Genomic DNA, 13,447 nt, shown 5'->3' with positions numbered 1-13,447 from the left:
GACACGAGACAGAGATGAAGCGAATGTTGTGTTTGAAAGACCTTGCGTGCGTGTGTGTGTGTGTGTGTGTGTGTGCGTGCGTGCTGGTGCTCACCGGGTCTGGCGGCGGCGCTGGTCTGCTCCTCTCTGGGCAGGGTGGGGGTCACGGTGTCAGGCACAGTGCTGGTTTCTGCCAACAGCAAGAACAACGACAGCCGAGGTTACAGCAGAGCAGGAGAGGAGAGAGCGAGACAGGCAGCGAGAAGGGAGAGAGAGAACACGTGACGCTTCGCTGCCTTGAAAACCAGCCTGTCGACGCACCACAGCGAGGCAGCGGGGCGACTGCAGGTGACCGGACACAAACAGAGACAGGCTGTGATTGGCTCTCGGAGGCAGCCAATAGCGAACGCGTGTTAAAGCTGATTACAAACGACAAATTGACATTTTTTACAGCAGTTTTTTTTCCCACCAAGTGTAATACCTAAAACAGCCAGATGGTGTCCCGGCACAGGAAGTCGCGGCTCTGCTGCAGGACGTTGCACTAAAGGTGGAGTTTGCCGTGACGGAGCGAGTCGAGGCCGCGACGCACCACCGCAGATAACACACAAATGTGCACAAACGTGCACAAACGTGCACACACACACACACACACGCACACTATGATAGATGCCGCACTCGGGCTGACCTTGGTGCACAGCGGCGCGCGGACAGTCGGTGCGGTGCGATGCATCAAACACAGACACGTCGGTAAACCCCGAGACCTTCTGCTCCTCATCACCGCTGGTTAACTTTCCACAAACAGCCACTGACTTTCTTACTTATTTATTTATTTACTTATTTTTATCGACTTCCAATAAAACACACTGGCCCAAGGAAGTCTGAGCTGACGTCAGGAGCCAGGAGAATGTGTTTGTTGCTGCTGCTGCTGCTGCTGCTGCTGCTGCTCTGGTCAAAGTATTCTTGGAAATATATCACGTCATTTTCTTTCTTTCTCTATCTCTTATTCTCTGCCCTTCACTTTGTGGTCCCTCCCTTTTTTTCTGACCCTCTTTCAAGGCTCTTCCAGCTCTCTCCCATCATCCCACCAACAACCTTCTCGTTTTTCGCAGTAAACCAAACCGGTTGCGCAAAAAAAAACAACCCAAAAAAACAAAAACACGAGCCACCAACGCCACAAGAAACCAGCAGCAAGAAACAAACCATAAAATAAAAAAATGCTCTCAGCTATAATCTGGGGTTCTCTTCTCTCACCGCAACCACAGTTTTCTTGACCATGAGTCATTTCTTTCTTCCTGTCATCGCTGGCAGAAGCATATTTTGATTTCCACCGTCCCTCCATCTGCTCCTGCTCGGCCTGCAGCTCTTTCAGCCTCGTTAGGGGGCCGTCGCTGCTCTCCGTCCCAGTCTGCCCTCTAGACCTCCGTCCCTGCCTGCTCACCTTCAAATCTATCGACCGCTCGCTGGACTTTTTGCCCGACGGCCGAGACTTTCGCCGACTGCGTGTCGTTAACGAAGAAAAACACCCACCGACATTCGCAAGATTATTACATAAGACAAAACAGAGTGGTGTAAGACACACACACACACACACACACACACACACACACACACATCATGAGCCTGCGCGCACGTACGTGTCCACGGTGAGAATTAAATATTAGCATTGAATAAGTAGCTCCCAGCTGCTGACATTAAGCTGTTTTAATTTGGTGCCCTTTACCACCGTAATTAGCCGCCCCATACGGAGGCGGACGGATGTGAGTGCGGGATGGAGGTGCAGAGGAAGGATGGAAGAGAGGGATGGGAGGAAGAGGAGGATGAGGAGAAGGAGGAGAGCCTCCCCCCGTCCCTCACCTCGTCACCGTTCTGTCTAATTAGCGGCCACACACTCTGCCCTGTTTGGAGCTCCGCCTCCACCCAAGTCGTCGTCATTCTCCTCCTCCTCCTCCTCCTCTCCTCTTCGTCCGCCTCCAACAAGCTCCTTCTTCCCTCGCTTCCCTCCAGAACCGCAGGCCCGACCTGGCAGTGGTGGGCAGCCGCTAAAGGCCAGCAGAAGCATTTCAAATCAATTTCTCTGTAATTAAAAACTCTCCGCCGTGCAATCTTGTGTGGCCGGCCGACTGGCAGGAGGGCAACTTTCAAACGTCGGCTGTGTTTTCAGGGCTGCGTTCAAACAAACCTCAGAGCGCAGGACGAAAAAAGAAGACATATATGGGTCATCGCAGAGTTGACGGCTCGACTCTCACACACCTTCCCACAAACAAACACACACACACACACACACACACACACACACACACACACACTAGCCCCGCCCCCCCGCTGTCAGAGGGCCGACGGTTCACTGCTGACGTAGCAGATTGAGGCGGAAACTGAGACGAAAACTGTTCAATTATGGAAAGAGCCACGGCTATAAATCCACCTCTGTCAGCTTAAATAATGACTGCTGACAATGTGTGTATGTGTGTGTGTGTGTGTGTGTGTGTGGTTTTCTTACATTATTGGCAAGAGTGTATGCGTGTGTGTGTGTGTGTGTGTGGTCTGAGAACCCTCTTCTTTGTAACGGGACGCTCCACAGAGACCCGGTGACAACGAGCTGCGACCCGACCAGCCAACGAGTCCTTTCACTGCCATTCTGCTGAAACAGAAATTTGTTTACACTCTGAAACCTCCCTGAAGAAACCTGAAGTAGTTCAGGCCGTTGTGTAATGGAGTGGCTCCAACACTTGACCCGAGCGCCAGTCGGCACTAGAACTCTTCTCTACTCTTGCTTATTGCTTTTCACTTCTTTTTTTTTTTTTTTTTTTTTTACGTTAACGTGCCCACAACTTTGTTTTGAAACTATGACGACTTGCAATTTGAAACAAAGCCAAACCTGACTGCAGTCTCCATCTGGACAAAAAAAAAGTTTACATAGAAGCAAAATCGTTCCTTTAGGTTTTCAAATTTTTCTTTTTGCTTCCCTGAATTTCCATAAACTTCAGATTCTTGAAAATTCACCGTAAAAGCTCTCAGAAAAGTGTCTTAATTCCCCCTAAACGTTCCCATTACAGACTCAAACCATGCTGAGGTCAAAGACTGAAGTGAAAACACGTCAAACTCTGGAGCCTGTCGCGAGCAGCGGCGGAGAGTCGGGGTATTTTGTTGCACTTGTAATGGGGCCGACGTGTGTTTGATGGATGGCGGTGGAGAGTGAGGCCTGTCACGAGGCGGCGCTGCGGGTTCGCCGCCTCGTCTGGCGTTGCAAATGGCCGGCGCTGCTAAGAATGGGGGCTGCTGTCAAACGTTAGCGTGTGACATCAAATGAGAAGAATGATGAAATACCCCAGAGGGGTTTATTTTTTCTCCTCCTTCTTCTCCATTTGGTATGGGAAGCATTGCGTGCCATCTAAATGGCAAATCAGACAACTGCGGTTGAGAGGCGCGAGCGCAGGTTTTGATTTTTAGCGCCCGGCGCTGAAGTGCTCCGGCGCTCTAATTATGCCTCCGTCTTCTGTAGATGAGTGGCTGCGGAAAAATAAGATCTTAACGGCAGGAAACTTTCACCAGACTGAAGGCTTAATGAGCCCATTGTGGAGGATTGAGGGAAACAATGGAGTCGTCTTCAGGCTGAGAGCAAATGCCAGGCAACAGATTTCTATTGCTCAACGGCGCGGAAGAGTTTGAGTTAAAGCGCCGCCGACGTCAAAGACGAAAAAGCCAAGAGACGAGCGAGAGTGAAGTGGAAGCGAAGGGAAAAAAAAAAAAAAAGGCAACAGAAGGTGCGTGATTGCGGCCGTCGCCTTGAGCGAGAAGCCAGTAACGACAGAGAAAACAGCTGAGATGTTGGAGAGAAAGAAAAAAGAGGCAGAAGCTGCTGGAGGCAGCAAGCAGCAAGCAGCAAACAGCAAACAGCAAACAGCTCGCTGGGAAATGAGTTTACCCCATAAAGTTGGGACAGACTTTGTCCGCTCTGGGTTTGCCTTCAGTTTTATTCTTTTGCTTGGGCGCGGCTGAAAACGTCTCGAGGGTTCGTTGGACACTTTCATCACTTTTTAAGTGAAAGAAACTTCTGGAATGTTTAAGAGCAAACAAGGCCGCCCAGCGCACGTGCACAGATCAGGTGGTGTATTGTCGCAAATGTCTTTGACTGAAAGGAAACTGCGGACTGTTTGACTTTGGCAGTTGCGTTGAGTTGCTGCTGGTCAGAGCAGGGGGATGGACGGACAGACGGATGGATGGAAAAAAAAAAAAGAGTTCAAAGAGGGAAACAGAAGAAGAGACGTTGACGCTGAGCTGCAAACTGACGTGTTTATATCGTGAAGACGGGAGCGTTTTGAAACCCAAACCCCTGAGTGCCGCCGTGTGCGAGGCGCCAGGGACGACGAGGAGCGATAAATGTCTCTCCTCCCCCCTCCCCTTCTGTACTCCACCCAGTACCCCCCCTCCACTGGTGACTGTTTACAGCTTAAAATAACGACGCCGGCTGAGTGCTCGCCGTCCTTCACTCTCAGCCGCTCAAACCAAGTCCAGTCGCAAAAGCCTTTAAGCGCGGGGCCGACTCAGCCACTCTGCAGGTGATTTGTCTGTCGCTCAAACTCAGAACCAAATTTCTTTTTTTTTTTACCTCGACAGCCGCTGCTGCTGGAGAACATCTTTTGTTAGCCTGTAAAAACTCCAGATGGTTGGAAGGAAGAAGAAGAAGAAGAAGAAGAAGAAGAAGAAGAAGAAGAAGAAGAAGAAGAAGACATCCCCAGTTTATCTCTGTCGTGTTTGGAGGATGTTGAGCAGCTGATCTCTGCTCAGTTTGTGCAACACGGACGGTTTGTGCAGGTCTGCAGAGGCTTCAGAGGAGGAAGGACGGCGAGAAGGTTGAGAGCCGGTCGAGGAAACACACAGAGTCACAGAAAAGACGCGTTAGTGGGGCAGAAAATGATGTCGGAGGTGGAAAGAGTGTGTGTGTGTGTGTGTGTGTGTGTGTGTGTGTGTGTGTTTGTGCGTGTGTGTTGTGTGTGCAGGGCTGTAACAGGAAGCCTTTGGCAGCAGACGAAGTGATTAAATTCTTAAGAGCGTCGAGCCGCGGAGGCCGAGGGTTCTGCAGAGGCCGCAAACACCTCCACCCTGAACCCCCCCCCCCCACTCCCCCCATCCCTTCCCCCACCCATCACCCAACACCCTCCTCAAATTATTTTCCATTCCCTCTAATGTTTCATCATTCATCCCTCCAACCTACAGTACCTGCAATTAAAAACTAAACAAGAGAAGACGCCCTGCAGCCGTTCAACTCAAAACAGCCCTTCAATTCTTTCTGGATCCAGGGGGAAAAATAGGTACATGAAGCAGCAAGTGATAATATTTAATGTCTCGCGCTACTATAATGGCCTTGTGGGATTACGTGTTAAATCTGAAACACGTGCAAAAATGTGATGAATGTGTGATTCCCTTTCCTACGATTTCTACAAACATGAACAGATGAATGAAACCAGAGCAGGAGAGTTGGAGAATGAGAGAGAAGAGAAGGGAAGAGAAGAGAAGAGAAGAGAAGAGAAGAGGAGAGGAGAGAAGAGAAGAGAAGAGAAGAGAAGCAGTGGGAGGAAGTCAGGACACATCCTTCAAATCAGACACAAACATTTGAACAGGAGCCACAGTTGACATGTGAAAGATATCAGCATGCACGCACGCACGCACGCACGCGCATACACACGGGAGCGGCTGGAAACCTGGAGCAGGGGACAACCTCCGGAATGTTCTGGCCTGCAAACTCTAAACACGAAGCCCCAGAAAGCCTCCACTGCTGCAGAAGGCCTGTAATTTGAAGTTGTACTGGGGAGGACTTAATGAAAATAAAGGCTTTTCAAATGGAAACTTTTTCCATAATGAAAATGTTCATTCATGAAACCCACGTGCAATGTCATTCAGCAGACTCTCCCTGGGCCGCTGCTGCTTTTCATTTATTTATCTTTTAAAGCTCCCTAATGATTACTGTCAACTGTGTGAGTTTTTCCATAAAGCCTGTTTAAGATTATCGCATTAGAACATTCATGGAAACTGCAAAAAATGTGTAGAAATAAATAAATTCTGTGATCAGCAAAAGAATAAGTTGTCTCAAGGTGGTTTCTGGACAAGAATCTGCACTTTTAAAACTGTTTTTTTTAAATCCCCACCAGTGAAGCCGCCCTTCCAGTGGTGAGTAGAACACTAGGTGGTATTTACACGAGTTAAAACAAACCTTTATATCAACACTAAACATACTGTGTGAGTGTGTGTGTGTGTGTGTGTGTGTGTGTGTGTGTCTGCCAAACAACAAGGTTTGCAGGCGAGACAGAAGGCAGATGTTCTGATGGCTCAGTCATTTAGAACCTGAGCAGAACTGGCAACCGGGCGTCTCTCACTTCACATCCAATCATCGGCGAGGCAACGCCGACTTAGATTACACAGCGGCTCTGACTTGACCGGCGCGGCGCCTCCTGCAGGAACGTTTCGGTTTTTGTTTCTGCAGTAATGAGACGGCCAAGGACGATGTTGTGCGCGCCCACCCACAAACTCCCCCTCACTAAGTGTTTGTGTGTAAATTGTTTGACAGCCCTGAAGCTGGGGTCAGCGCGTCTCGTTGTCGGAATATGAAAACAATTTGGCGGCCGGAACGGAAAAGCTGCTGCGGCGGCGGCGGCGGCGGCGGCTCGGTGGGCGTGTCCACGCTGCCGTTAGGAGGATGATGATTTTTGTTTTCAAACGATGAACAAACACGAGTGACATGAGCCAAAGACCCCGTCTGCGGTTTGAAAAGTATGAAGACAGACATCAAAGAGTCGAAGCTGCTGCAGGTTTGCTTTTCAACGTCGACGGGACGAAGAGTTGGAGAAGCTGACTGACCACTGAATAATGCAGAGGCCGTTCTGCTCGCTGCGTCTGCTGCAGGTTGGCCCCTGTGGTTGTGTGGTTGTGTGTGTGTGTGTGTGTGTTTGAGAGTGTGTCAGTGAACATGCGATGGCCTTACACCGTCGTTGTCTCCCTTTATTTATTCATCAGTGCATTAATTCTCCTTTTTTACTCCCTGAGCGCTGCTGCTGCTGAAAGGAAACTTTCCCAGCTTCCAGCAGAGTGTGTGTGTTTGTGCGTGTGTGTGTGTGTGTGTGTGTGTGTGTGTGTGTGTGTGTGTGTGTGTGTATATTTGAATATGAGTTGTGTCATAAATACAAGTCGGTGGGGGAAAAAAAAGATTTTTATTTTTTCATGGGTATTGCAACTGAACGACGGTGCTGTCAGGACTTCTGAACTTCAGGAAGTCGTCTTGTCTACGCCTGAATGGCTGAATGGCTGAATGGCTGAATGCTGCTGCTGCTGCTGCCTTGTGATTGGCTGATTTGCTCCTTGTGTTAACAAGCAATAAAAACATTCCACCTCATAAAAGTGGCTAGTGAGTGTGTTTCTACTGGGTCACTGTGTGTAAATATGAGTTTGGATTTACAGAATAGGTTGGTCTGTTTTTTTTTGTGTTGGTGTGCGTTTGTGTCCCTCTGTCTGTCTGTGTCTGTCTGTCTGTGTGAGTTATTGTGTGCTTTCTGACTGATGTGTAAACAGCTGTGTGCAGCCGACTGAAGCCGATGCACTCTGCTGAATATTTCATCTGCCGGCTCGACTCGCCACCACTCAGGAGCAAAGACACACCCACATGAGTAAATGCCAACACACACACACACACACACACACACACACACACACACACACACACACACACACACACACGGACAACAGGAACGACAAAATCTATTATGTACCCAATCAATGTGCTTTTCTCTCTCATTGCTTCCACTTATGGCTGCGAGCGGTGATTGTACCGGTACGACCAGAGCACTTGACGATGCTCACATTACATGGCTGGTGACAATTACACACACAAAAGAAAAAAAAAAAAAGCAACAAAAAGCCCCAAAAATTTAACTGGCTTGAAGTCTCTTGAGTGTGAAATGATCGTATTGTGTGTGATTGCTGCTGCCGCTGCTGCTGTGGTGGCTGTGGTGTTCATGCAAAGTGGGAGCGAAACTGTTATGGCGTCTGATGCGGCGGTCACATTCAGAGGGCAAACATCTGGCGCGCAGATACAGACGGCCGCAAGCAGCAGCAGCAGCAGCAGCAGCAGCAGCAGCAGCAGCAGCAGAAGCAGCAGCAGACGATCACGCAGACGGCCGAGAGGTTGATCTGCACACAGTGATGAGGGGAGACGATAGCCGCCAACAGGACGTGCATGATGTCATTAGGGGCAATAACGAGGCCGGCGCCAGGCGACGAGGGAGAGATTGCAATCGACAAATTAGGGCGGGTTTATCTCTGATTGGCAGCCAATCGGGACGGACGAACGGCTGGATGGCCGGTGGGGTCGAGGCTCCCATTTACTCATTTTATTGAATTTGGCTGTTGGCCTGTTTGACCCGGAGCGTCAAGTTCACCAACTACCGCCAGTATCACCTGGAAGTTTGAGGGCGGAGCCTAATTCGTCCAATCATTTGAGCCTCAGCACTAAAAAGCATGCATGTAAAAACACGCTGCGTGTGACCTCTTCGAAGGTGAGCTCCTTCCTTGATGACTATTTTGCCATCACACATGTATTATGCATTTCCTCACCGCTTCAGCCACGAGCCGCGGACCTGCCGCCAACCTGTTGGAACCCTGCGAGAGTGGCGCCCCCCCCCCTTCTCCTCGTCACCGCCCCCCTTCCCGCCTCGTCCTGACACATCTAGGATGCGCGGCTCCCGCCGGGGCCTCGCTGACACACACTCACCGAGCCACAGCTTCTCGCCGGGGGCCGGCGGAGCAGCGGCCCTGCGTCACGAAACCCCACCAACCCCCTCCCCTCCCGCCCGCCGGGAGCAGGTACGTGTCACTTCCTGTCACCGTCTCGTCTCCCACCTCGGACTGGTCACAACCTGGCCGAGGCGGCGGACGCGTATCGCAGAGGGCGCGAGAGGAAGAGGAAGAGGAAGAGGAAGAGGAAGAGGAAGAGGAAGAGGAAGAGGAAGAGGGAGAGGGAGAGGAGGCACCAGAAAACACAGTCGCTCTATATTAGCAAGGTCTGTGCAGAGCAGTGGTCACCAACCTTACTGAACCTGAGAGCCACTTCATGGGTACTGAGTGAGTCATACGAAGGGAAATCAGTTTGCTGCACTCTTCTGAAATAAGTTCTCTCAGTTTTCCTTTACTTATATATTGTTGTTATTATTATTGTTAATGACACTCATCTAAGTAAAGACACAATAATTATCAACAATGAGTTAACAAGGTTGGACAGCGATTATATTAATATTGAACACGTTATGTCTATTAATCAGAGTGCACAGAGTTCACCGAAAGTCCTCTAGACTTCATGCATATCAAGATATGAATCATTTTATTTGTAAAATATTGTCATTTTTTGAATCTATATGAACGCAAGTGTGATGACAAAAGAATAGTAACAGAATAAAATAGCATTTTAGACGCAGCTCACTGACTTGTGCTATTTTTAGAACAGGCCTGCGGGCGACTCAGGTGGTCGTTGGGGGGGCGACCTGGTGCCTGCGGGCACCGTGTTGGTGACCAGTCGACACTCCACTGACTTTTAACCAAATTATCATCAAAGTGTCCGACAGTCAACACAGCAGACGAGGAAAACATGATAAAAGTGAAGCAACAATCCTTAACCAGACAACAGGCCGTGTGTTGTCACACGCAAGACAACACAACACAAGCACACAGCTGGCAGCTATAAGTCCTGTGACCTAGACATGTTAATCCCCGCCCAGACATGCGGCGCTAAATCCTATAGATTAATTCAAAACCGCTGGAGCTGGACGCACGAAGGCCGTGAAAAACAACAAAACAGGGAATTGGGAAGTCGGCAGTGACGACGGGGGCGACAGCGGCGTTCCCACCTGGCAGGTCGCAGCCCAGGACCTCCATCCTCATGCCGATGCCGGCCGGCGACCACCTCTCGGGGAAGACTCGGATGTACTGCGCCACGATCTCCTCAAAGCGCCGCACCTCGGGCGTGTCGTAGTGGCCGTTTCCTTCGAAGACCTTCGTAGAAGAAGCAGCAGAGAGAGAGAGAGACCAGTCAGAATGTGACATCACAAAGGGCTGTTTTTGTCCTCAGGACTGGTTTTTTTTTTTTTTTTAGCACCGACTTTTCGCATTTCTGTGGGAGTTGACTGACAAGCGAGACATAACTGTTATAAAACTTTGAACAATACAGTCCTTCAAGCAGCTTTAATATACTTGGTACAATCATTATTTATTACCAGAGTGTCCCTCTGATGTGTGTGATATCCCAAGTTTGGAAATTGTTTAATGATGAAGATGAGTTTAATGGAAGGACAGAAAATTGGCGCACTGCCTCACGTCAATATATATGCGTTATATCGACCAAAGCACTGTGATATTTTATTAAAGTTATACATCTTTGCTCTGCAGCAACATTTCCTCAGGCAAATAGTAATGATGATAATAACGATCATACTAATAATAGTGAGTAGACTGTGGCAGTCCTGTGGGCTGCTAAAGCTGCAATATCTGGTTTCATTAATTGAAATGTATCGTCTGTCTTGGAATTTAAAAAAAAAGAAACATGAAGAAAAACAGAAGAATTTCCCAGGATGCCCATTTTTGAGAAGACAGGCGGACGAGAGAGAGAGAGAGAGAGGGAGAGAGAGAGAGAGAGGGAGAGGGAGAGAGAGGGAGAGAGAGAGAGAGAGAGAGAGGGAGAGGGAGAGAGAGAGGAAACAGGATTTGGAGCATCAGGAGCAAAGCCGGCTGCTCAGTAGTACTATTAAAGTGCTTTAAGACAGAGTCTGAGTGAAAGAGAACAGAGTTTAAAGTGGCCCCGGCTCGCCGAGCACCAGACTGCGAGCCCGCGTGGAGTGGCGATGCAGGAAAGACATTTTTAATTAACACCCATGAGAGACGAGTGGCGGATGACTGAAGGAGAGGATGAGACAGAGAGGGAAGCTGCGGGAGAGTGAAGCCGAGGGAGAGCGGCGAGGACTCTGATGGAGGGAGGGAGGGAGGGAGGGAGGGAGAGCAGGGAGTGCAGTGATTAAATTGAATTATTATCATAGCTGAGCCCGCAATAAAATGGCTTTTTTTTTTTCCCTTTCTGTGCACCTCACCCCCACCCCCATCCTCCCTTCCCCCCCGCCAGGAAATTATTAGGCTGAGAGAAAAGGAACAGAGACGGTGATGGAGAAAGAGGGGAAAAAAAGAGGCAGGGCGGATTGAAGGAAGGCTATAAATACACGACAAATGAGGAAGAACTGACAGAGACATTCAGAGGAGGTGAGGAGGTGTTCGTGTCAGACAGACTCTGTGTGTGTGTGTGTGTGTGTGTGTGTGTGTGTGTGTGTGTGTGTGTGTGTCTGCCTCCCCCCTCCCCTACCTTAGCGAAGCCGGTCTTGCTGTCGGTGATGTAGGTCCAGTCTTTGCCGTTCAGGCTGTGCGCCAGCTTGTACTTCCTGACGAAGGCCCGGTTCTCTGCGCTGGAGCTGCCCTCCAGCCCCCGTGCACCCTGGGTAATAATGCCTCGCACCATCTTGGGCACGCCCAGGTCCGCCTGCCGCACATCCAGACACAGTCACTGCTGTTAGCTCCTCAGATCCCCCACTGCTCAACAATCGATCCCCGCTGGTTTTCCGTTAAAGATCTTTGTGACAAGTTTGCCTTGAAGACAAGATTCTTCTTTTCCGATTTGTCTCCTGTTTATTTCCCCTAAACCAATCTCTAAATCAGCTGTGAAAATATCCTGGCATCTTTACCCAGGCGAAGCATCTTTACCCAGGCTAATAAATGTGTTTGGCTGCTTGCTGAGAAGGTCGTTATCCCTTCATGACAATGTTATTTCCCCCCAGTAGTCACCATAAAAGCTGCAGCTCATTGTTGAAGTTACTTCCAGCCAGTCTCGCCGCACTAATGAGACCTCCTAACGGCAAAATCCCAGAGACATTAGAGGGAAATTTAGACCTCCAGCCTCTGATCAGAGATCAGGGACGTACCTGCAGCCACTCCTCTCCAGCGATGGGCTGCGTCGGGTTGGGGAACCAGCCCGACCTGCTGGCCACCAGCCGGGCCGCACCCATGGAGCCGTGGATGTCCCTCATGGACGAGGCCGAGATCTGAGAGTCCGGCAGCAGCCCGGAGAGCATGCCCTGCAGCTCGGAGCACGGAGCGTCTGCGAGAGAGAGAAAGAGAGAGAGAGAGAGAGAGAGGAAGACACAGAGACACATTAGAACTGACGCTATTCAAATTTACAATAGCAGTCAGTCAGGCAGGAGATAAGAAGGGGAGAAAAGTCCATTTAGGTTGAAATTGTATTTACTTGGGATTGTTTTATCCCAAGTAAAGTATTGTATTATCTTGTGACATTGATGAAACTTTCAAATGAAAGTTTTATGCTGCTTACGAAAGTCAAAAGTCACATGGTTCCTCACCCAGAGGAACCAAAAACATTTTTTTTTTTAAAGAAAACTACACGAGACTACGGTGCATAAAAACAAAACAAAGGGCATTTAAAAAGTTATTGGAACATTTATTTTCTTATGAGCATGCAGATGTTGCCAAACTTTGGAGATGCAATTTCAAGCTCTTCATGTTAATTGGAATATTACTGCGCGTAATAACACCTGTGGAAGATTCTCTGTATGGTTCCTCACCCCACAAACAGCTAAAACATGTTGTTGTTTTTTAATCACATCACACTCCTTTCTATCGACCCCGTTTCATTACTTTTGCTCCCTGCAGCTGCAGAGTTGCTGCATAAATTGAAAGCGAGCAAACCGCAGAGGTTTTACGATTGGGGAATTGAGCACAGAGGAAACTCCCGAATGGAGAAACGAAACCGGCGCGCGTTGCACATCAAAGGGACGACGCTGATCACACTGACAAATGCGTTTTAGTCAAACATGCATCGGAATGTTCTTTCCAACAGTCGTAATCGTTTGGAAAAAAAAACAATAAAACAACGAGGCGATGGGAAACGAGGGCGGCAGGATCAAGCAGGCTGGAAAAGGTGCTGAAGAAGGAACTAAAAGGACAAGAAGGAGATACGGAGATAAACGAAAGGTCAAACGAAAAGAACGGAGAGGATAGAAAGGGTGAGGAAGACCCTCCGGTGAAAAGAGGAGAGGCGGTGGATTGACAGTTGAGGGCCGACGCTGATTGATGGTGACATTCTTTTGGTCGGCGCGCCGATGAATGTTTAATGCCGTGATGCGCGGCGGCCGCGCCCGGCGACGCTAAATAATGAATCGACAATAAACAACGGCAGGCGAGCCTTTCCCCTGGAGCTCCACGGAAGCTGAGCTGATTAGCCCGAGGAAAATTCTATTATTGTATTGTTGTTTATTCCGTGTTCCTTTCTTTTTTTTTTCTTTTGCATTTATCTGTGGCAGGCAGGCGGGTGAGCGGGCGGGCGGGCGGAGCTGTGATGAGACTCGATGAGATTGAGAGTCATCTCTGGAGATCC

The 13,447-nt window shown here is 49.3% G+C and overlaps 1 protein-coding gene across 1 annotated transcript in view; it reads right to left on the bottom strand.

Moving 5' to 3' along the window:
* Nucleotides 1-13,447, bottom strand: part of LOC142897772 (neuropilin-2-like) — a 63,316-nt gene that overhangs the window by 5,586 nt on the left and 44,283 nt on the right. The window contains exons 9-12 of the mRNA XM_076040322.1: nt 11,979-12,154; nt 11,366-11,539; nt 9,867-10,011; nt 95-169 (exon numbers count right to left, since the gene is read on the bottom strand). Of these exons, the coding sequence (XP_075896437.1) occupies nt 95-169; nt 9,867-10,011; nt 11,366-11,539; nt 11,979-12,154 (570 nt within the window). The remainder of the gene's footprint in view (nt 1-94; nt 170-9,866; nt 10,012-11,365; nt 11,540-11,978; nt 12,155-13,447) is intronic.

The sequence above is a fragment of the Nelusetta ayraudi genome, unplaced genomic scaffold (genome assembly GCF_046127955.1).
Source record: "Nelusetta ayraudi isolate G7.1 ecotype Tasmania unplaced genomic scaffold, CSIRO-AGI_Nayr_v1 ptg000060l, whole genome shotgun sequence".
In the NCBI taxonomy this organism is placed as follows: Eukaryota; Metazoa; Chordata; class Actinopteri; order Tetraodontiformes; family Monacanthidae; genus Nelusetta; species Nelusetta ayraudi.
Note: the sequence above shows the minus strand (reverse complement) of the source record. Positions and strands in the feature narration are given on the sequence as shown.